A 25,827-nucleotide genomic window follows, 5' to 3' on the forward strand; every position below is an offset into this window, starting at 1 on the left:
AATTGACCAAGGTGAACATATTTAGACATAATGGTTAAACGGATCATTGTTGATCCGTGATCCGTACGGACCAAGCCCCACGGTTCGGCACGCATGTGATTCGCGGATCAATTGCAAGTTTAACCGCAATAGAGTAAAAGGTTATCATTTGCACGTGTTTTGTCTTGCTAGTTTACACATTACATAGATATAAAACCGTTCCAGCGCTAGAAGAGGCAAAAGAGGGTTTAATTCGGTATTGCACGCAGCGCTGTTATCGGTGCTCAAGGCTCGCGCACACAAAGAGAGAGGTGCGTTTCAGATAGCTCGCGAATTCCAAATTAATTTCACTTTCGCGTCCTCAATGCACTTGGATGGACACATACACGCATTATGTCAGTCAAAATACCACTCTCGGCAAGTATTCTCGTAAATACATTCGGTTATATCTTAATTGAACGAGGTGAGAATTCGGATGTGTATCTATCAGATGTGTGCGTGCATGGGGTCTTACTCTTAAAGTGACAGCAACCTATAAATACCTGCTGTTATCTGTCATGTAAATCAAACAACAAAACACAGTTTTAACAAAGATTAATCTATATTACATTTATACAGTGAACAGTGTCATTTTACATTTAATTATTACATTTCTGTACACGAAAATTAATACTAGTTAGACCTTATATTTTATTTGTAACTTTATGATGTATTTATCTGTGCTTGTAATTGGTATACAGTATTTGTTCTTTTTACAGTCTGTTCACTTGCCTTTAATAACGTATTAGTTAGGCTAGTAGTTTCTGCTGTGGTATCAGTAGTTCAAGTGGGCTAAGTAATAAATGCAGTTACCCCCCCCCCCTTTTTTTTTGTGCTGATCCGAAAAATGATCCGATCCATGACTTAATAACCATGATATGATCCGAACCGTGAGTTTTGTGATACGTTGAACCACTATTTAGACAGGCTGTGAATGCTGTTTTGTTTTCAGACAGCTGAATATAACTTTCAAAAAAAAGTCCAGTACAAATGTTACTGCCACTCATCAACGGCAGCTGTCACAGTTGCTAGGTGACAAGAACAATCCTCCGTAAGCTAGACCATCCTATTTAACAACACTCATTCCGACCTTTGCGGCCTTCGAAGTCCGCATCCTTTGAAGGATGCAGCCTCTGAATTGGGACACAGCTACTGTTATCCACACAAATTAAACTGTGCTTTTAATGGCAAAATTAAACAAATAGCTTACCCAAGCTCATCTAAAAAGAGAAAATTATTTAAATCACTCAAAAACACCAAACAATAACATAAAATACAGTAGTAAAATAACAATTGCTGTATGGGATATATAAGGACCAACTCAAACTATTGGTCCCACTTTATATTAAGTGGCCTCAACTACTATGTACTTACATCAAAAAATAAGTACAATGTACTTATTGGGTTCATATTGAATTGCAAAACACTTTTGCTGCTATTGAGGTGGGATACGGGTAAGGTTAGGGAAAGCTTTGGTGGTATGGGTAGGTTTAAGGGTAGGGGTAAGGTGTAAGGGATGGGTCAACAGTGTAATTATAAATGTAATTACAGAAAATAATTGCAGATGTAATTATATGCAGGTGTTTTTAAAATATAGTATAGTGTAGTATAGTAATAGTATAATGTAGAAACATGTATGTACACAATAAGTGCATTGTATCAAATGATTAATTTAAATGTAAGTACATAGTAGTTAAGGCCACTTAATATAAAGTGGGTCCAAACTATTGATTTGTTCACTAATTCTGCTCATAGAGGTTTTGTGTCTTAACGACTTTGGTCCGTAATTGTTGTATGGAAAAGAGTTTAAATGTTCCACATTTAAAAAAAAAAAAAAGCATTTTGATTTGGAATGACATGATATTACACATAAAAAGCCACATATTAACCTTTCAAACTCTTGTTGTGCATTTTATGTATTATCATATATAATTACAGTTTAAATTGTGGCACTTCAAAAATTAACTTTGAGTTTCTTGCTTTCACAAGTGACGAGTTTACCTATATATTGTTGTCAAGAAGTTAAGTCGCAATATGTGCCTCCTACACACCGCATGGCCCTGTGGGTCCTCTATTGGTTATCATGGAGGGCAGCCTTTATCAATCAATTGAATAAACTGCTTTCATAGCATCTATTGAAAGACAACTCTGACAAGGAGCTAGAAGTGCCTCCACAGCAGTTTTTCCAGCAGCAGGGGGGAGTAAATAGTAAGAAAGGCAATAACATCAGCCTGGACAGCACCGCAGCTCTGACACTGCTGTTTGCTTCAGTCTGTTCTCTACCTCAGTGATTCATTCCTCATCCTGATGGGCTCCAATTGACGGCAGCGCATAAAAGTGGACTTCTTTTTTTCATTATTATTTGTATTTCATTTATTTGTTTAAAGACACAATGGCATAGAAGACATGGGGTCTATTTTGCAATTAAGGCTTTATCGCCACATCTGAAGTATTTGGACGTGGCACAATGCTCTGATGATTTATTAAATTGTGTTAAGACGAAAACCCTGTGGCTGACAAAAGTAACACGCACAATTAATTCCAGTTTACAGCCATACGATCTATGACAAAAGTAATACAGAAGGGTCGGACATAGAGCCTGAACTGGATTGTCAAATGGCTACCGGAGGCCTCTTAAAAAGAAAAACATCACATTCAGCTTAACCCAGCTTAATGCACTCCTGTTATTATCATCCATGTTTCTACAATATTAGGCTCTGGTTATCATTTATGTAAACTAATTTAGGACCAAACAAAGTAATAGTGTATTTATTTGTTCATTCATTCAGAACAATTTTACAAAATGTTAAAAACAAAATGGATTTTCACCATATCAGTACTGTTAAAATGAACCAGCAAAGAAGTGAATTTCTTGTCACAAGCCAACTTAAATGAGGCAAATTAAATATTTAGCAAGAACTGTATACTTTTATACAGCACAGTAATTTCTGCATCTCCTGGGAAATTTCATCCTTGAATCTTTTCTACGAAGCATATTCCTTCCAGACCACCAATGTTCCAATTAAACATTCAATATTCATTTTCTTAATATAGAATTTCAGTTTGCTGTAGCTGCATGACTAAGTAACTGGAGATTGTCTTGTGTGTTTATCAAGTCTTTTGATTCTGAGCTCTTCTGACTACTGACTGGGTTTAAAAGCATGTTTCCGCTTTAATAATTCATATTTTAAGAATATTTCTGTACTTGAAAACAAATAACAGCACTCATTCAGCTTGCATAACAATTTTCAGGTCAAGAAAATGTATTATAATTACTATTATTATTATTGTCTTGCCTCCATTATATCATGGATAAAAAAATAAATAAAAAAAAATCAGTGTTAATCAACTAAAATCAAACACGATTCTTCATGAAAAAAAAAAAAAAAGAAAAACCCTCCATCTGACACATTATGTAAAGGATCAACTCGTTCCTTATTTCTGTTTTCACTTGAACTGCCCATCAGATTAAGGATTTGTTAAAATGAGATTAATTTCCTGATAAACCCACACAGTGAAGAAGTCATCAGGGTGCTTTAAATTTATTCCATGGGCAATTAAGTGCAGCGAAATTTCCTCAGCTAGGACTGATTTTGAGTGGTAATGGCAGGTGAAGAGACAGATAATGAGCAGGCCAAGACACACACGCTTACAGCTCTCTAAAATGACTTCCTGTGCTTTAACCCTGCAGTTATGAATCAACGTGTCACGCACCGCTTCTCTGACACTCTCTACTCCAAAGAAAGAGTAGTCTCGGCAAGGACGAGACGAGAGAGCGATGAAACTTTAAAATGACTGATTGCTGACCGGTATACAAACACAACACAACAGAGCGTATATGGAGAGGATCGAATGTTTTTGGACTGATTTCTATGATGCAACCTTCTACGCTTCAAAAAAAAAAAAAAAAAAAATGCTCAGACTATCTACAGATGAGAAAACACATAAACATCAATAATGACACACACAGCACACAGAAGCCTGCAAACACCAACGAACGGTCGGGATGGTTGTTACCTACCCACAAATACATCATCATCTTGAGCGAGGAGTCAGGGGCTCTCCGGCAGTGAGGAAACGCTTCCTTACTTATCTTCTTTTAACTTCTCGAGCTCAGCTACAGAAACCCAGATGAATCCTTCTTGTTTCCACTCTCTCAGGCTCACAGTTCTTTTGTATAATTTATTATATCACTATAATAGAGCTTATTAAAACTGACACTTGGAGGAAGAAGAAGCTACTTCACAAGGTTTGAGATGCTTCTAGCAGTCTTGTTCTTGCTCCTCTCCTTTTTTTTTTTTTCTTTTCGCTCTTTCTTGCCTTCCCCACTTGGTCCTCTTCACCCTTTCACTGACAACCCCTGCTTAGGCGCCAATTCCTGATGTATCTATTTAATGAGAAGATCCGTGCACCAAGGAAGTCCAGCACAACTGTGCACTCAAAGTGCCAGAGAAAGAGAGAAAGAGAGAGAGAGAGAGAGAGAGGGTGATGGTGTAGGTTTCTCTAGTACAGGCTCCTCAAGAAAAGGTACGTGTACGTTAACGCACAGCTGATAGGATGATCCGAAGCAGGTTTTCCCCCATACACAAAAAAGGACTTTTCCCTCTAACAAAATGCTGCTCAGATCCTCAGACGCTGTCGTCCGGAAGCTGATGCGCAGGGGAAGAGATCAGTGGGAAATCAAAAGACTCATCTTCTGTCCTGAGGGAAGGTAAGAAGACAACTGACTGAAGAAAAAAAATAAAAATAAGCTTGCAACTTCCTCCAAAAAACACTGCAATCTCAGCTGTGTGAGATTCACTTCAATAAAAAAGCAGATGTGAAAGGAAAAAAAAAAAAAAATACAGGTAAACTACGGTCAAAATGGCACAATGGGATGAAAAGGAGGTAGAAAGCACCGCCCTCTCCTAAATGTGAAGCTTGCACCTGACTCTGCAGCCTGGATGGCTTCCCCCCCCTCTTCTTCTCCTCCTCGTCCGGAGTGAATGTGCTGGAGATAAAAGCAGCGAGTACTGGGGCCAAGGCCTTCCCGCTCGGGTTGCTTTGGCTCTGACGCACTGGCTGCCTTCTTACAGCACTTTTCTACAGCCATCTGCTGACTCGACCACGCTACTGCTACTAAGAGACCAGACTAGCTAAAGCGCAGCCGTAACTATCTAGAAAGGCACATTATGAGGCTAAAACTCATTACTACCGTTCAGAAGAGGGCTGAGATTTTTAATCAAACGCAGGTATTAGAGAAACTCGAGAGTAACGGAAAACAACAGTAAAACCTTTCTGTAAATGGATTTCAAACCAAGAGGGGACAAAATGGAAATTTGAGCAAGGTCCATTTTTTTGTTTTATGTGTGTGAGACACAAACGCAATGAGATTTTCCAGTGTATTTATGAGGGAAATTAAATTCTGAGGGAAATTTAAATATTACATTCTCCTCAGGAAGCAATTTGACTCCCCTTTAAAAGGAAAACAATAAAAAAGAAAGTACAACCGTCACAAAGAGAAAGAGTGTGAGGACAAATGATTAAGCTAGAGGCTCAGACTGCAGGAACACACATTCAGCAAACACACAAACAAACAGACACATCACATTAAAACAATAAGGCCATGTTAAAGTGATTTTTACCACAGGTAAGGGACACTGAGGCACAACACAAACCGTCTGTGACAGCAATATAAGACACCATTGCTCAATAAATAAATAATATTTCTTAAATGATCATTTTAATTGGGTCATTCCTGTTATGCAGTGTCTTTTGAGTTTTAACTTATACTTTAACTCTGTGTATATAAAAAGGGCCCTTTAACCTGTTCATTTTAATATTTAGTTCTTTAAATATTATGATTTCTGTAATTTTATCTAAAAGAATTGGATATTTTAGAGTGAAGAACAGTAAAATAAAAACAATTCATCAAATCCATTACTATTGATTGTTTGTGACTTGTTTGTGCTGTTGTTTTCCCATTAAAAATGATGTCACTTCCGGGAGGATGATTCCATTATGGAACTGGCTTTTGTTAGTTAAAGGGACATTACAAAAGACTAACATGATGAAAAATAAGATTGAGGACACAAACTATAAATTGACTTTCAGTATTTATCATTCTGAATTTTGAAAACTATATTAAATGTAAGAAGTTAAATGAGTTAATCATTTTCAATATACAGTCAAACCAAAATGTATTCAGACACCTTGAACATTTTATTCATTATTACAGTTTATTAACTGTAGTTTAAAAAATGGTAATAAAATACGACAAGATCTCAGAGTTAAACTGTGTCAATGAATCTTAATTATGTCAGATAACACTTCAGGTCAAAGTGTCTGAATAATTTTTGGTTCCAAATTTGTATCAATGTTACTGGTAGTCCACTGTATGAAGGATTTTTGGGTATAATATGTCACAGTTTACTTTATTTTGCTATTCTCACTTACATAAATGAACTACTGTATAGTGTCTTGCACCCACTAGTAAAAAAAAATCTATAAAAAATTATATCTAGTGTCTGAATAATTTTTGGTTTGACTGTATCTAATAGAGTACTGCCTAGCAGGAATGACTGGCTATAAGTGTATTTTCATCAGAATTTAAAGTCTGAACTGATTAAAGAGTGAAATATATACCACTGCTGTGCTCACTTTTGCAACAAGATGGAACGGTTTTCTTCCGAATGAAACGATTAGTACAGAGAAATCCGGTCAATAGTCTGAACAACATTCTGAAAACAATAAATGATTGTTGACATATTAAACAAAGATAAATGGCAGGTACAATGTAAAGCCCATTGTTTGTGCACCCAAGCAAAACGAACATACTTCAGCATACAATTTCGTTAAACCATTTTACTTTGGGGCAAGAAAGGTCTAATGGTCATGGAAACTGAGTGCCGCTTACTGACATGTCCATTTACATGGAGCAGACCGATTCAGTTGCCTTTTCCTCTGTCCGAGTATGCCCTTTAACCCAATTAAAAAGCTACAAGTCTGAAATAGCAGCTAAACAGTCTTAAAGGAGTAGTGCATCTCGTTTGTTTGAATTATGACAAAAACATAACCTAAAAGGAAAAAAAGGTAGCATTTGGTTTTGCCAATTTCCTGTTAAAAAAGTACCAAGTGCATCACCTTCAGTCCTGCTCAAATAATCTAAATTAAGGGTAAGCTACCAAAAAGCACTTCTGAAACAACTGTCTTCAGATTAATGAGTGAGTCACTAACAAGAGGAAATGAGATGGCAAAGAAATAAGAGAAGTGCTTTTCATGATTTAAAGAGACAAATCACCACTGGCCTGTTTATTAACATTATTATTAGCTTTATATATATATATATATATATATATATATATATATATATATATATATATATATATCCAAAAGTCAAACCAAAAATTATTCAGACACTAGACATAATTTTTGATTTATTTTTACTAGTGGGTGCAGGACACTATAGTTCATTTATGTAAGTGAGGATAGCAAAATAAAGTAAACTGTGACATATTATACCCAAAAATTCTTCATACAGTGGACTACCAGTAAAAATGATAAAAATTTGGGACCTAAATTTATTTAGACACTTTGACCTGACCATGTTTTGCTCAAGTGTTATCTGACATAATTAAGATTAATTTATTCTGACACAGTTTAACTCTGAGATCTTGTCATATTTTATTACCATTTTTTTAACTATAGTGAATGAACTGAAATAATAAATAAAATGTTCAAGGTGTCCGAATACATTCTGGTTTGACTGATATATATATATATATATATATATATATATATATATATACATTTCTGCTAAATTTGCAGAGGACAATGCTTATTTGGCAATGCATATGTTGTATGATCATTATTGGTATAGTCCAAATTTACTACTCTAATTTCAAAGAAATAAGAAAAGTACTTTTAATTGTAATTATTAATATTATTATTATACATATGTTTTTGTATTGAATTTGCAGTGGACAATGCCGATTTTTCATTACATAATGAAATTACATAATGATCATTCATTACATTTTACATGTAAAGTATGTGCATTATTGCTTTAGTCCACATTTATTGCTCTAATTTCAATCGAATTAAAAAAAAGTATCATTAAAAGTAATAATAATAATAATAATCAAGAAAGTAGTTGCCAGAAAAACAAAACATTAGAGTGATGGGTGTGTATGAACAGGAAGGTCTGGGTATTAATCATATCAGACTTAAAACCCGTCAACAAACCATGATAAATTACAGCACTGAGAGGGGACTGCAGCACCTCCGCTCCTGCACGGTGTACACATCTCTCCTATGATTCTGCAGGGCTGCACATACAACACTGTATGTGTTCTGTGAGCTCAAGGCAGAGCCATCTAGGCACATGGTTATTCCTCCACACAGACGTGGTGTGTTTGAAGAAGATGAAGATCTTTGGGAGGGTCTTCATCAGGAGTGAAGCTGACACCTTTGCTACCCTGGCTTTTCAGGCCAGTGAGTGAGCAGGAGGGTTTGAGAGCCACTATTAAAGTTTAATGAGAAGGCGAGGTAAGCTTTGTTGTATTTTTAATATGGACACAGCAGAGTTTGAGGGAATAACAGGTTTCTGTATGAGACTAAAACTGAAGGAGGTTTTTTTTTTTTTTTTTTGCCTATTGATTTAATATCATCATCTTCTCGGCCTGAGATGCAGAAATGAACATGAAGGATACATAAAAATTCATTCTAAAGTCATTGTGACGAAATGATTTGTCTTTACATGAATGATTCGCAGTTTTACGATCTTCGTGGATTGATTAATTAAAGGTCGATACCAACAACATCCAGAAGCACAACGGCGGCACAAAGGAGCACACAAAAACACATACGCACACAACCACACAAAGGCATCACTTACCCTGAGTTGGTCCGTATCACAACTCATTGGTTGTCCTGGAATCTGTCAACAGAGACATACAAATTAGAGTAACACATTACAGACCAAATACAGCACCTCCCTTCAGTAATTACAAGTCAATCATCTAGAGTAGGCTGAGGGGAGAGAAAATGAGATCTGTCAAAACTGAGGTTTGCAACATGGAACCATGCAAAAGGTGGCGAGAGCAGGGAATAAGACAGGCAAGACATAGTTTCCATGCTAGAAATGGTACACATAACAATATTTTCCTCTGTTTATTTATTTATTTATTTATTTATTCAAATAATGGAAATGGTATAAAGCAAGTGGTTCTCAACTGGTTTTGCTTCAGGACACAGATTTAACATTGGCATTCAAGAGGCGACTCAATATAGTACCAAACATGTCCGTGTTAAAATCAAATTAGCAGTGAAAATGTGTGTGTGTCTATATATATAATATAATTTCAACATATATGTTTGTTTTTAAGGATTATTTTGGTTTAAAACAACTGTTTGTGAAGGTTTAAATTTGCATTATTCATCATTTATTTTAAAATATACTGTATCTTATATGTTAGAAAAAAAATACAGGTCTTAAAGGGTTAGTTCACCCAAAAATGAAAATTCTGTCATTTATTACTCACCCTCATGCCGTTCCACACCCGTACGACCTTCGTTCATCTTCAGAAAACAAATTAAGATATTTTTGATGAAATCTGATGGCTCAGTGAGGTCTTCATAGGGAGCAATGGACACTTCCTCTTTCAAGATCCATAAAGGTACTAAAAACATATTTAAATCAGTTCATGTGAGTACAGTGGCTCAATATTAATATTATAATGCGACGAGAATATTTTTGGTGCACCAAAAAAAACAAAATAACGACTTATTTAGTGATGGCCGATTTCAAAACGCTGCTTCAGGAAGATTCAGAGCATAAATGAATCAGTGTATCGAATCAGTGGATCGGAGCGCCAAAGTCACGTGATTTCAGCCGTTGGCAGTTTGACACGCGATCCGAATCATGATTCGACACGCTGATTCATTTGTGCTCCGATGCTTCCTGAAGCAGTGTTTTGAAATCGGCCATCACTATATAAGTCGTTATTTTGTTTTTTTTGGCGCTCCAAAAATATTCTCGTTGCTTTATAATATTAATATTGAACCACTGTACTCACATGAACCGATTTAAATATGTTTTTAGTACATTAATGGATCTTGACTGAGGAAGTGACATTGCTCCCTATGCAGGCCTCACTGAGCCATCAGATTTCATCAAAAATATCTTAATTTGTGTTCTGAAGATGAACGAAGGTCTTAAGGGTGTGGAACGACATGAGGGTGAGTAATAAATGACAGAATTTTCATTTTTGGGTGAACTAACCCTTTAAAACAAGAAGAAAACAATTTTTTAAATAATTGATATAGAGATTTCAGTGTATTAAATCAACATTTAAAATAAGTATATGTTTGAATGTATTGAAATATCTTAAAGGGTTAGTTCACCCAAAAATGAAAATAATGTCATTAATTACTCACCCTCGTGTCGTTCTACACCCCTAAGACCAAAAAAAACTAAACAAATTAATGACTTTTCAACAATATCTAGTGATGGCCAATTTCAAAACGCTGCTTTGGAGCTTTACGAATCGAATCAGTAGCGCCAAAGTCACGTGATTTCAGAAGTTTAGCCATTTGAAAGGAGATCCGAATCACTGATTCGAAACAAAAGATTCATAAAGCTCAGAAGCAGTGTTTTGAAATCGCTAGATTCATTTCACAAGATGTTGAAATGAACTGTTTTAAATATGTTTTTAGTACCTTTATGGGTCTTGAGAGGTTCGGTGGCTTTGCTCTCAATAGTGGCCTCACCGAGCCATCAGATGTTATCAAAAATATCTTAATTTGTGTTCTGAAGATGAACGAAGGTCTTACGGGTGTAATAAATGACATTATTTTCATTTTTGGGTTAACTAACCCTTTATTATTACCATGAACTGCACCAATAGTGCCAATAATATCAAGCGGAACTGAACTTTAAAACTAAAATGATCTTAAATTTTAATGGTTTCGTAGTCTCTCAGCAGCCAATAATTCACACACACACACACACACACACACACACACACACACACACACACACACACACAAAAAAACATTGTAGTACGCACAATGTTTCTCTAAAAGTGAACCTGTATTTAATGTATTTTCTTTTAATTAGTTCTGTTCATGTATTCTGAGGATGAGGGGATGTCAAGCAACCTGTCTAGCTTCACAGATGAGACAGATGTGTTTTTGCGCCAAAAAATTAGAGAGTTTGGTTAGATGTGAGGCATTTTATGTTCATAACAAAAGATATTGGAAGTGTCATCTCCTTCCTTACTTAGCTATATGAACTAAACATTATTATACGGTTTGTACAATACAAACTAATACAATTAGAAGAGATCTGCAACACATTTTTGGGTTGTAACCCACCAGTTGAGAACCACCGACATAAAGAATCACGTTTAATTCAATTGAGCAGAGTATTTCTGCATGCCTTGACGCACAGAGTTTCTCAAAAACTAATCAATCATACTCAACCCTCAAAAAGCAGGGGAGGGGGAGAAAAACATTTCTAATTTTGTTAATGCTTGTTAAGTGTTTGAAAGAGAACTACACAATTAAGAGATTAGGGTCTGGTTACGCTGAGAGGGTTCCTGGATATACCACTAATCTTCCCCTCATGCCTGCCGTCAATACATCCATAATGCACTGGCCAATCTTCATTTAAGAAACAGAATCTGTGTTACAAACGCTCTCTTCAAATGTAATGATATTAACAGTTTCACTTTCCTCTCAGCCTAAAACACTTAGCTGTTTTTCAAAGTGTGCTCATTTCCCATTAGCCAGGCCACTGAGTGAAGCCGAATAAGATTTTCATCATTTAGTAACTGGACAGAGCTGTAGAAAGACCCTAAAGAGGATTATGACCCACAGATAGAGGGAATAAAGGCCAGGGAAATTGCTTTGATTTGATATGATATGAGGAAAAAACGGATGCATTAACCTTGTCACCTCAAAATATCTGCGTATCAAATTAGTAGTAAGACTTCCGCTAACGGCTACTCAAACCACTCTTAACCGTAAAATGTTGTGCTTTTATGATGAAGTTTATGTCATGTGCAAAGTTTTCAATGAATTGTAAAACATCAGCATTTTTTTTTAGTGCACAGTTTAACAAAAAGGCCACTGAAGTTTTATGCAAATTAATATCTTTTCCCTGTTAAAAAGAAAGAATCAGGGCACCACTAGGTTTTCTTGTAGGGTAGGAATTGTATTATTTAGCGCCGCTGACCTTAATGATGGCTCACTTGTTTTGGTAGCGCTTTCCTTTCAGCCACTGGCCCCTAGCAGGTCGTTAGGAGAAGCTTCTCAATATCTCTGGGGCACACAGCATGCTTCTGAATTCAGACCGCTGGCATACATTTTTATATATAGTCCTGTGCTGAAATCTTAAATTCAAACCATTTTTTCCTTCTCTGTTACTCACAAGTGCTGACATTCATGTTTCGTGTTTTTCATTATCTTATTTTACCATCGTTAAGGCTGTAAATCGATTACAATATTATCATTTTTTTATATGCTCATTATTTCGTGCCAGGTACAGTATTTTCGAATGTAAATATTTGCTGATTATTTGAGACACAGTGTGGTAGAGGAGTCAATCACTGAAGAGACATTACAAAACGTGAAACTAGAAATAAATATATCTGTGTATAGGTATACTCCGATATCAAAATTTATTGCTGATAACTGATCAGTGGCCAATATTAAAAACATTCAAAGTAATGGCTGTCAATTGATTAAAAATGAGTAAAATCTTCAGTACTATTTTAAATAAACAAAACACTCTATAGCACTATAACACAGTAGAATAAATTACATGTATACATACACAAATATAATTTATTCTGCTGTTATAGTATTATTATAGTGTTTTTTTAATTTAAAATAGTACTGAATATCTTATTATTGTTTGAAGAATTACTTGAAGACTTTGACAGACATGATATATTGATATATTACTTTTAATATGTTTAATATCCAATAGACACACTTACAAGCACACATTGAGTTTTCATGTTTTATGGGGACTGTTCACAGAGATAATGATTTTTATACTGTAAAAACTGTATATTCTGTATATGTTGTTTTCCTCATGGGAAAAAAAGTCCTCATAAGGACAAGGATTTAGGATATTATCATCTTTGTGAGGACATTTTGTCCCCGTAACGTAAGGTATACCTGAACAACACACACACACGAAAATGCAGTATGAAAGTTTAGGATTCACAATATTATAATTGATTTAAATATCCAATATGGACTAATGCAAAATGGGGACATGATTAAATGTATTAAAAATAATTACGTTTATTAAAAAATACTTCATAGTTATACTTCATTAACAAATGTAACATGTTAAATTGACAGTAATAATCATTATTTTATGAATTAAATCCTGTGTGTTGAATGGAGTCTGATTGCTCACAGGGTGTAAATTGTTTCAAGTTCCCTTTTCAAAGCTTCTCAGGCACACACGATTCCACAAAAGCCACGGCATACTGCGTGGAGATGGCCTCAAACAGCTCCGAAGAGGCTCTTGTTCGGTAATGATACTTTCCAGATGAAATCAAGGGGAAAACCAACAATAGTAGCACAAACAGCCCTCCTCCGTATGAAAGGACAAAAGGACTCTCGAAGGGCTTGCTTATCCTTTACCTCTAATGGTCTGCTTCCCTCCTTTTCACTCAGAATACACACACACACACACTCTCTCTCTCTCTATCGCTGACTTACATAGAGTACTTGAGAGAAACGGACAGAGATGGAGGGTAATACTGAACTGTTGTGGCACAGAATTGCAGGATGGAGAGGTAAAGAAAGAGGGAGTGAGAGAGAGCAGGCCTAACTCAGTCCCTCAATAAGCTCTATAGGTCTTACACATGCAGTGGAAAAAGCAGAATGAAAAAATGTCAATAAGTAGCACTCTGCTGAGTACAAGCGGCAGAACACGGCTGAGCAGAATGACTTTATTAAGCTGACACAGAAGACTGCGCTCAGCCGGACCGATGGATAGAGGGGGAAGAGTGCGAGACAGAGAGGAAGAAAGCATAATAGAAAACCAGAAACTAAACAAAGGAAGGTCTGCATTGTGCTACGATTGAAAATCAATCCCCTGATAAATCGGTGAAAACTTCAACAGAACATCAGATGGAATTAAGGGGACCTTTGCACAACAATGTTGTATTTAAAATCGAAAAGTTTTTCCTTTGTTTTTATAGTTTACACTGAGACGATAACAGTATCGTTTTCAAAAACTATAGCACTTTGAAACCTATTTTCAAAAGTTTGCATTTTCCTAAAGCACCTTTGTCGTGTAAACGAACGGCCAAAACACATTAAAAAGTTTTCAGTTTTTAGTTAAAATTGGTGTTGTGTAAAAGGTATTTTTGGCACAGGTGTCCAAATATATAATATTTGATCTAACAATGACATCAAGACAATTTGATTATATAAGCAACACTTTCTGCAAAGTCTGTATATATAATACAACAAATGTTTTCCTAATTCCTTTAAATAAACATTATAATTTAAAATTGTTTCTTTTAAATTAACATCTCAGAAATAATTCTGTTTATTGTCAAAGCAGAAACTGATGTTCTTTTAGAAGAATTAAATCCATTTTAGTCACTGTCCATTTTAACATCAATAAATAAATATAAATATTTTTATATTCCCATGAAACTTTAACAAATTAAGACTCATCCTTAAGACTCATTATTAAAACAAAATCTAATTTTTACTATTTGTTTTTTTTATATATATAATTAGCTCCAAATGCTTCAAAAAATATATATATATATATATATATATATATATATATATATATATATATATATATATATATATATATATAGAGAGAGAGAGAGAGAGAGAGAGAGAGAGAGAGAGAGAGAGAGAGAATTTTTTTTGCAGTGACGGAAAAATCTGAAGGCCGTCCGTCATTTTGACAGATTACACTGAGGCTGATGTAACTTGTAACTGTAATTCCCACCCCTGCCCAGTTAGTGGCAAGTGCGCTCCAGTGTGTCCTCAGTCTCCAGAATAAAATGATTACACACAGGGGAGCACCCAATTTAAGTCCATTTTATAATAATAAAGTTATAATACTTATACTTAAATAATTACGTTTCTAATCCAGTTTGTTTTGTTTTAAATGGTTTGTTTTGTTATTTTTCCTGCTGACTATCATGACATTATTTCCAACACTGATTGAACTGATTATCTTGCAACATATTTTCTGATGTTCATTCATGTTTATTTCGTTCTGTAAAGTAGTAACTTTAGACTAACTCTTTAGAGGAAGGGATGGGACGATCGCGTTCGCTCATGATCCGCGACAACTGTTCAAGATGAAAACTGAAAAGTGACGCACAGTCTTTGTTCAACTTTCTTTTCATAATATAAATAAATGCATAGCCTAGGCCCATTTGCTTATCCTGTAAGATCGTGAATGAAAAAGAAAATATGGATGAAAAAAGAAACTATTAAATGTCTTATTATCATTAAAATCTAAAAATGAAAATGACTGGTAAAAATTGGTGATGACGGAATTTTTACTATCCTGTCCGTCAAAATGACCTCTGATATATAAATATTAGGGCTGTCAATTGATTAAAATTTTGAATCTAATTAATTACATACTCTGTGATTAATTAATCTAAATTAATCGCATACATAATTTTTGCTGTGAAAGTATTAAATATTTCAATTCAAATGAATCAATGAATAATCAGCATTAGTGACATTAAAGTTCAAAAACTCTTTTATTATTATTTTCACTGTTCAAATAATAGCCATAACAATCAACAATATGACCTAATATGCTAAGGAAATCAATTCAAAAGTGCTTCAGGAAGAAGATTTGATGATGTGTGCCGTAACACCAAGGTAATTGCGATTGCTAACTGACGTCCAGTGATTTACATGTTAAGTCAATGCAAAGACGCGAATAGACATCCGGCGGCGCGAATTGAGCGTTTCGGGCGTTTGACACGCGTGACGCACAAGTTGAAAAATCTGAACTTTGGCGAAAATTCGCGCCGCGTTAACCAATCAGGAGCTTGCTCTAGTAGTGACGTGACGTAGCGAGCTGAGGCAGAAATCCGAAACAACATGGAGGACAAAATCATCGTCGCTGTACATCTTCATACTTTTATAGAAACAGGAATAAAAAGGATCTTGCTTGAAAGTGAGTGAGGAGGTCGGACAATCTGGTAAGTTGTAAAAAACGGTCTTTACTCAATTTGAGCTATATATATATATACATATTGACACTACAAGCTAACTAAAGCCGACCAATTGAGCTTATTCGCTGTAATTTACAACTATTTCCCCGCTGACGAGTTGATGTGTTTATTCAGAGGAAGTGTGCCGAAAGAAGTGGAAGAGTCTGGGACACATAAAGGAGCGGGGGAGCCCCTCTCATGACGCGAATTCGCGTCTGTTGTGAAGTAAATTTCACGAGCGAATGAAGCAAGTAAACTCAAAATGTCATCTTTATTCGCGCAAGTCGCGTCTGGTGTGAACAGTCGAACGGTGGCTCGAACGGCTGCAGGTTTAAAGGTCAATACGGAATGGATTAATCTGCGTTATTTTTTTAACATGTTATTTTTTCTCAGATTAATTAATCGAAATTAACGTGTTATTTTGACACCCCTAATAAATATATAATTTACTTTCACATTTTACATATATTATTAAATGTATAAAACTCTTTTAATATTAAACTCTTTATCATGTTTACTCTAAGGCTATTATTCTATTAACAATCATTTTATAAATCATTACACATTGATTCATTGATGATTCATTTATCCAGTAACACATAGAAAGTGTTACTGGATAAATCTACAGATAATGCGCATGCCGTAGAGCACTAGAGTCACAGAATCATGACATCCTCCAGGGGATAAAACGCCCATAATAACATATAGCGATCCACTGATGTTAGAATAAAGATAAGTCCAAAATTGATGCCTGCGGTTCTCTATACAGTGAAAATACAGCACTTTATTTCAATTAAAGCTATTGATGTTAGATCAAAGGTAATGCTAATAAAATGCTAATGGCATCTGTATTAGAAAAGCCATTTCAGTCCCTCTAAGCATTGATGAATACATTTCTAAAATGTTTGGCTGAGAGAGAGAGAGAGAGAGAGAGCTATAGGTACTGCTAATTTATGCGCTGCTCAGAGGAATAATGAGAAAGGAGGGTGGGTGAAGAAAGTGAGAGCTGAGCCAGCAGAAATTCCCAATGCTGCAGTAGCCCTACTGAATCCTGCACTTTCACAACACTAAGCTTATCAGAGAGAGTGGAAGGGAAGAGGCAGCCAGATCTAAGCCTTTTAAGACTCTTCATCAATATTAGAATATCTGGACTGGCAGGGTGTTCATACCTCTAGGTGCACAGAACAGACTTTTGAGGACATCAGAGAGATGTCTAGGGTTTGCAGCTGATGTGGCCAAAGCTGATGAGAGGAAACATGCCTATAGACCTTACGCGCTAGAGAAACAAGCGTGCAGCCAACTTTAGAATTGTGTCTGTTTTTGTGGTTGCTCTGTATGTGTCTATGGCATCACTGTCGAAGAGTAATTGGCTGGTTAATGTGGATTACTTATTGTATAGTTAACGAAAGTTATCATGAACACTGTAATCTTTGAAGCAGATGTCATGAATGTCATTAGACCGGGAAGATTCATTCCTCAAAACGAGTGGTTCATTCATAAATCTGTGAGATCTTTACTTTATGCTCTGGGAATACAAATCGGAAAACAGAACACAATGCTCAAAAGAGGCAGGGATACATAAGGTCTATAAGTGCCTCTACACTAAAGGAATGCGGCTAAAGCAGAACCTTCTTCCTTATGCACTTAGTTATCCATAGTTATTCAAGATTACTGCTCATCAATATCATTTTTTCAGTGACCAATATTTGGTTACATTGTTTTGAGGCGAAAAACAAAAAGGTATGAATGAATTGGCAACTGACTGCTGTTATTGTATAACATAACTGACATTTTGTGAGATCACCATTAAAAGCATACACCTTTAACAACGTTTGAAATTGTTGCTACACTCACATATGAATATCATCAGTGGGAAAAAAAAACTACGAAACCAACATGGCCATATCAATTCACCCTTACACTTTGTATGATCCCATTATTCTGGATCATTAAAGGGAAGAAATATAGCAATTGAGATAAAACTTGATTAGAAGATTACGGAAGAGGATTAGGGCCAAGCAATAATAAAAAAATAAAACCATCTCAAGATTAAAGTTGTTAAATTTCGAGAAAAAACTCGTTAAATTTTGAGAAAAAGGTTGAGATAAAATGTTGAGAATAAACTCGTTAAATTACGAGAAAAAAAAAAAGTTAAATTTCGAGAAAAAGGTCGAGATAAAATGTTGAGAATAAACTCGTTAAATTATGAGAAAAAAAATTGTTAAATTTCAAGAAAAAGGTCGAGATAAAATGTTGAGAATAAACTCATTAAATTATAAGAAAAAGCTCATAAAATTTCAAGAAAAAAGTCTAGATAAAATGTTGAGAACAAATTCGTTAAATTATGAGAAAAATGTCGTTAAATTTCAAGAAAAAAGTTGAGATAAAATGTTGAGAATAAACTCGTTAAATTACGAGAAAAAAGTCGTTAAATTACGAGAACAAATTCGTTAAATTATGAGAAAAATGCCGTTAAATTTTGAGAAAAAAGTCGAGATAAAATGTTGAGAATAAAGTCATTAAATTACAAGAAAAAAGTCATTAAATTACGAGAACAAATTCGTTAAATTATGAGAAAAATGTCGTTAAATTTCGAGAAAAAAGTCGAGATAAAATGTCGTAATTTAACGAGTTTATTCTCAACATTTTATCTCAACTTTTTTCTTGAAATTTAACTACATTTTTCTCATAATTTAACGAATTTGTTCTCGTAATTTAACGACCTTTTTCTCGTAATTTAATGAGTTGATTCTCAACATTTTATCTCAACTTTTTTCTCGAAATTTAACGACATTTTTCTAATTTTTTATTATTGCTTGGCCCTAATCATCTTCCGTAGATTACTACAGATTAAATTATTAATAATTAAAAAAGATTGCTACACGAAGGTGATTATTAAATTGACATCATTTGTATCTTAACATAAGGTACATTTAGTGCTTCCTCATTGTCAATCCAAACTTGTATAGGAGCAAGGGTTCTCTCTTGCAGTATTGAGTTTGGGGTTTAAAAGCAAAATGATGCTGTCAATACAACAGAGAGGGTAAAAAAAGAGAGGCTGCATTCAGTGCTCATTAATCCATAGACCTTCATCAGCCCGGACTGCAGGTTCACATAGCCTTCCCTGACACTGTCTCAAAAGAGATCACACTCACTGATGGATCCTGCTTTGTTCTTGCTGATCCACCACAATTACCCCAACTCTTCTCCTAGGATCAGTTTGAACAAAATGGCAAAACAGAGGCCAATTTGCTCGCTACTACCCTCCCCCCAAACAAACACCCACACATTAACAGAGAAACATGCGCTGGGACTTCTGGGACCTCAAATGATCCCTCTCGTCAATTGAGCAATGTTTCTTATGTATACAGCTGTTAAACTGCTTGGCTGTATGCTGAGGTTAATACCAATCCAACAAATTGCACATGCAGATACTGGATTGTTTGAGGGAGAACGGCATCTTTTGTTTCTGAATGACTTGATTTTACTTGATTTGCTTGCTACAGAAGAGCGCAGGGGTAATTATAACACTTTGCTCAGTGATTCAGAAAATGTTTAGCCTAAAGGTTTGCAATTTTACTTTAAAGAGTCATTTTATACATGAAAAATGACTACAAACTGGATTTGAGTATATATAGTCTCTTATGCTCACCAAGGCTGCATTTATTTGAATAAAATACAGTAAAAACAGGAATATTGTAATGCTTTCTATTTGAATATGTTTAAAATGCAATTTATTCCTGCAAAGCTGAACGTTCAGCATCATTACTCCAGTCTTCAGTGTCACATGATACTTCAGAAATCACTCTAATATGCTGATCTGCTGCTAAAGAAACATTTCTTTTTATTAACAGTGTTGAAAACAGTTGCGTCTATCTATCGGTCACTCACACACACACACAACACACACACACACACACACATTTGTTTTGCTATCAAAGTGAGGACATTCCTTAGGCGTAATGGTTTTTCACAAGAAACATTTTGCATTTCTACATTTTTAATAAAACATTGTTTAGTATGTTTTAAAAGCTAATTTGGTAACACTTTAATTTAGAGTATTTTAACTAGTTGCTTATTAGCATGCATATTAATAGAATATTGGCTATTTATTAGTACTTATTAAGCACATATTAATGCCTTATTCTGCATGACCTTATTCTACATTCTTAATACTACCCAATACCTAAACTTAACAACTGCCTTACTAACAATTAATAAGCAGTAAATTAGGAGTTTATTGAGGGAAAAGTCGTAGTTAATAGTTAACGTGTTCCCTATACTAAAGTGTTAACGCTATTTTAAAGACCCCCTGTGGTGAAAATCAATTTTTTTATGTTGTTTATGGGCCCTATAATACACCCGGTGCAATTAATTAATTAATTAATTAATTCCTTACATTTATATAGCGCTTTTCTGGGCACTCAAAGCGCTTTACATATTGAAGGGGGAATCTCCTCAACCACCACCAATGGCAATGCGACGCAAGGCGCAGCGCAAGTGTGTTTGCTAGTTTGCGTCCAGCGCCGTTTGCGTTTTCCCGTTCAGCGCCACGTCCTTAAATTAGTAAATGCATTTGCGCCAGTTAGTGCGCCCATGGGCGTGCTGGTCTAAAAAAAGAGGTGTGTTCAGGCGCATTGCCGGCGCATTGCTATTTTAAGGAGCTGAAAATAGACTGCGCCATAGACCAACTCAAACCTGGTCTAAAGTCTAAAGTCAATGGCGCAATATTTTGTTGTTAGAGCGCGTTGGTAGAAACTGCGCCTCTGGGCGCGTCCACAGTGCGCGTTGACTTTGCTTATTACACACAGTGATGCGCATCACACAAACATGCCAAATATTAAAAACAAAAGGATTACAGTGTAAAAGAATATTATTGTGTAGGCTACATAAATATAAAAATATTATGATGAATAGTCATTGCGTGTATTAGAATTAGGCTACCTATTTTCAATTCAGCCTATTACTAGGCCTACTTATAATGATGAACGAAATTGGCTAATTAATTGAACAATCGTGCCAATACACACACATATATATTAACTGACTCATCGCGTGTACGCCATGTAAATAGCAATCTCGCTCTTAAAGGGAATGGGAGATGACACTCTGATTGGTTTATTGAACGTTACGCCCATTACTCATTAAGAGAATAGGGACAACCCATTTCAAAAATGCGCTCCGGCACACGGACCGTTTTTCCGTCGTTAAAATAGCAAAAGTGGATTTGGACACGCCCTGAGTGCACCTGCTCCGTGCGCTTTACACTTTGCGTTTAGATCGTTAAAATAGGGCCCTATATGTCTATGTGGTGTTTTTAATATGCTTTAAGACAAACCATGTGCAAATTCATAAGTCATCACCATTGCTGAGTATTTTATGTTTGAAACTGCAGTAAACCAAAGACGGTTTGAAATCACTAGTGTTTCTGACATCACAGACTACCTTGTAACCAATCACAACAATGTGCCGGCAGGCTTTAGCATATCATTAACTATGACTGCTCTGAAGCAGGAAAGTCTCGAGAGAAGCCAGGTTATCCCGGTAAATTTTCTGTTGATATGAAAAATTGTGTAGATTTAGCAATATAGCGAGTCTATTACAATGTAATGATGAACTATAAGCCTTTCTCCACTGATGTTCTGAGTTGTTCAAAGCGTTTGTAAGGATCCTAATTGTTAGAAGGCAGGTGTCTGACTCTGAGATAAAGAACAGGAATGGTGTGTGCATTAGCAACACATTATTAGCAGTTTGATAACGTAGTCAAGCAAAAGGCTATCTATATTAATTAATATTAATTAATGACAGAACCGTCGCAAGGGATGTGCCAAGTGTGCGAGCGCATAGAGGCTCACGCCAAAGTAAAGTGACAGCTGACTTGAAGTAAAGCCAATAAAGTTCATGTTTTTGTCCTTCGAAATATTTTAATACTATAAAACATAGCTAAAACAATATTGCTCTTGGCGTGTGCGTGTGACCGTGATTCAGGTGCATATGTCAGTTTGGAATCACACGCCAAGTTCTGAGAGAGCTATTCAGTCCATTATAAATTCTGATTTTGGCCGCCTCTGGAATGGATCAAACCATAGATTTTAGCCTACCTGATAAGTTCAAGTAAATACGCTGGAAATCCGCGCTCATTCAAAGATGTGCGTTTATTTAATGGCGACTGCAGGATTTCATCTGAACGTTTTTTTAAATATGAAAACTCCAAAAAGCAACGAAATTGTCAAACATCCATTTAGCGCATGTTCACAGAGGAAAACGGCTGCTTGTTCTCTCGATACTGTCTGTTTTACTGAGAAATCGCTTCAGGTGATTCAGTGAGAGAGCAGTCCAAACAAATGCAAGTGGATTCAGACCGTTTTGCAAAGGCGTTTTACCAATTCATAATTTAAAACACAATTTAAGCGTCAGAAATTAAACTGAATATATGAAGCGAAGCAAGCTTTTTTCTTAAATATCCACAACACAAACAACAAATTGCTCGTCACTGCAGCAACAGTAGACTCTCCGAGCTGGCGTGAGCGAGTGGAGCCGGGGCTAATTTGCATATTCATTGATCCGTGTATATTAAATAAGGCAAGGTTGTAGAGTTACATTCAAGCTATTTTAAGGCATGAAGAATTTTTTTCACTTGAATTTTTTTTTTTTAAATATGTCATTTTGGTGATCAAAGATGAGTTAAGGGATAAAATAATTACAGGCTACAGGGTGACTTTAAATATTTCATATTTCATGTTTACGTCGTAATACCAGTGTAATACCCATGTCATTATACACATTTGTGTCCTCATAAAAATGCACACACACACACACAGTATGTGTGTGTATACAATTATATAGAACAAAAATAGCTGTAGTAGAGTACAGTAAAATGTAAAACAATTTAAAAAAAATCTATATAATGTTGGTAATTACACTGTGTGTATATATCAAATGTTAAAATGACTAAAATGACACTCTCAAACACAACACTAGACATATCCTAAAATTATGAATGATAGACTAGTGAAACCATACTGTAACAACAAAGTTATGGATAATGGAAAAATGATTACATATTACTACCACATCAGGCCCAAAAACAACATGAAAAAATGCAAACCTTTAAGGATGGATAACTTAACTCTGTGTTATAACTCTGATTTATTGTAAAAGCAATCACAAAAATTAATTAAGGAAGCTATTTTAATTAATTAGGTCAAAACAGACTTTTAACATCAGTGTCAATTGTAACTGAAACTGTACATTATATTGGGAAGAGGTAGACGTAGAGTACTCGCACATGCCTGATATGCCCACTTTGAGTGCACTGTGTGTTATTAGCTATGTTACATGCATTACAATTATCCCTGCTTCGCAGATATGGTCATGGGCAAATATTCACATTTATTTCCTCGTTTTGTTAGAGGAGGTTTCTTTAAAGAAAGAACAGGATTTCATAATAATAATAATAATAATAAAAACCTAAGAGATGAAAGCAGCACTGTCTCCAACATTTCAGTCTCAATGGGACCCAATTCATTCTTATATGCAGGGCAACCTTAACCCCAATTTTGGACAACTGGTTTTACACAGTGAAAATGAACCGTACTCTGATGTTTAAATGAGGCTCTGATCCCCCAAACACTTAAAGGGGAGCTTGGGGATTAGAGCTGCCCTCCCTGAGCCTGTTCCCCTCACTCCGCATGGCTCCAGATACTTTATTTTGACAGGCTGAGCAGAGAAATACCAGCACAGAATACATCAAGTTCTCAATTATTGGATTATCTCAAAGTGATATCATTACCACAGAACATTCTCTCCAATCATTGATTGCATTTTTCAATTTATTTCACGATTAATGCAAGTAGCCTGACCGAACAATTGTCTGATGAGTTCTGGAACCCCATCAATATATTCTCCTGGCCCACATGAGCAGTCTGTGTGTTTTATAGCTCGGGCAAAACATCTCTCATCCCTCCTGTCTCGTGTCTCTCAATTATTCTAAAGGACTACCAATCTCATCTAGCAGGTAGATAGACCATGTGAATGAGAATTACAATTTTAAATGCAAATACACTGAACTGAATGCTATTTTATCACATGTCAGGGGAAGCCGCTTCAGCAAATGCTAATGCAGTTTGTCTTGTGGCCAAGCAAACAGCTCTCTCTTTCACAAGTACCTTGATCAAGCAGTTATTCTGTATACCGCAAGAAAATCATATTATCACAATATCACAATTAAGTGGACGTGGTAGATTGTTTTTCAAAAAATGAATCCTTTTATTCAAAAAAGATGCATTAAATTGATCGAAAGTGACAGTAAGAACGTGTACTGTATAACAAAAAGATTTTTATTTCAAGTAAATGCTGTTCTTTTGAACTTTCTATTCATCAAAAAAATCCTAAAAAATTTGTATCACAGTTTTCACGAAAATATTAAGCCCGGGGCCATCGTGAAAGACGCTCAGGACAGTTGACGGAATTGTTACTTGCCAATTGGGCCAGTGCTGCATCTTCACAAAAGTTTATCATTAGCACATGTTGGCACAAGTCGGGTCAATAAGCCCCCATGTCCACCAAAGCATTTTTTTCCAGCGGCTAGCGTACTTTTCCAATTGTTTTCAATGGGAGCGCAGCGTTTTTTTAAATGGCAGGAGCATAACAAGGCACTGAGTGTCTTTTTCATGCTCAAGCACTGAGAGCTCAGCATTTTTTACCGGTCGCCTCAACTTGAAGAATGTTCAACTTTGAATAAAACACAGCACTCATCACTGTCACTTTTTAGCCAGCCGTCCAATCAGAGTCGAGGAGGGGCGGGACAAATACAACACTGACCAACTGTCACAAACATTCTTGCTGTACAATGACAACAAGCAGAGAACGGAACAAAACGGATGACAAATTAATATTGCTGGTCTCAAACATAAGGTACATAGTAAGTACTCTACATTGTGTCCACATTTTTAGTCTGAAACTAATTATCTGCGAAATCAGTTACAAGTAACAGTGCCGCGGATATTCCGTATCATAGCAACAAAGCGTCTCAACTGAAAAAAACAAAAAAACGCTGTGCTGCCAAATCGCTCTCAACAGTGTTGCCAAGTCTGTGTTTTTCCCGTGGAATTGCGCTACTTTAACAGTGTTGCCGTGGGTTGTTTTTCATGTCTGTGGGTTGAAGTGACCCAAAATAACATGATGTTTAGCCCCTGGAATGCGAATTTTACCAGTGGAACCGTGCCAAAAACATCGATTTTACCCCCCTGGAATGCGATTTGTTTTTTACCGGGGGACCCTCCTGAAACACGATTGGGCTAGTTTTGGGCTAGTTTTGAGTAGCAATTGGGCAGGTTTTGTTGTGAAAACCTGGCAACCCTGGCTCTCAAGCGCTCACAGATAGGCGTTTTCAGAAGAGTGTCTAGCGTTTTCAGCTGGCTAAAAACGGTTTGGTGGACACACAGCCTAAGCGCAAAAAATACACAAAAAGGCCAATTTACGCCACACAGACAAATGCCAACAAACACCATTGGATCTAGAATTCTATGAGGAAAAAAACTGTCATGTTCACACTGCCCCAGCAAACACCAAGTCACAGAGAGTCAAGTCTGAC

General features: G+C 35.9%; 1 protein-coding gene across 3 annotated transcripts in view; it reads right to left on the bottom strand.

Annotated features, from left to right (window-relative positions):
* rbfox1 (RNA binding fox-1 homolog 1) overlaps positions 1-25,827 on the bottom strand; it is a 333,513-nt gene that overhangs the window by 167,044 nt on the left and 140,642 nt on the right. For all 3 annotated transcript variants that reach the window (XM_048203207.1, XM_048203198.1, XM_048203253.1), the window contains exon 2: positions 8,894-8,935. In XM_048203207.1, the coding sequence (XP_048059164.1) occupies positions 8,894-8,935 (42 nt within the window). The remainder of the gene's footprint in view (positions 1-8,893; positions 8,936-25,827) is intronic.

This window comes from Megalobrama amblycephala, linkage group LG1 (assembly GCF_018812025.1).
Source record: "Megalobrama amblycephala isolate DHTTF-2021 linkage group LG1, ASM1881202v1, whole genome shotgun sequence".
Classification (NCBI taxonomy): domain Eukaryota; kingdom Metazoa; phylum Chordata; class Actinopteri; order Cypriniformes; family Xenocyprididae; genus Megalobrama; species Megalobrama amblycephala.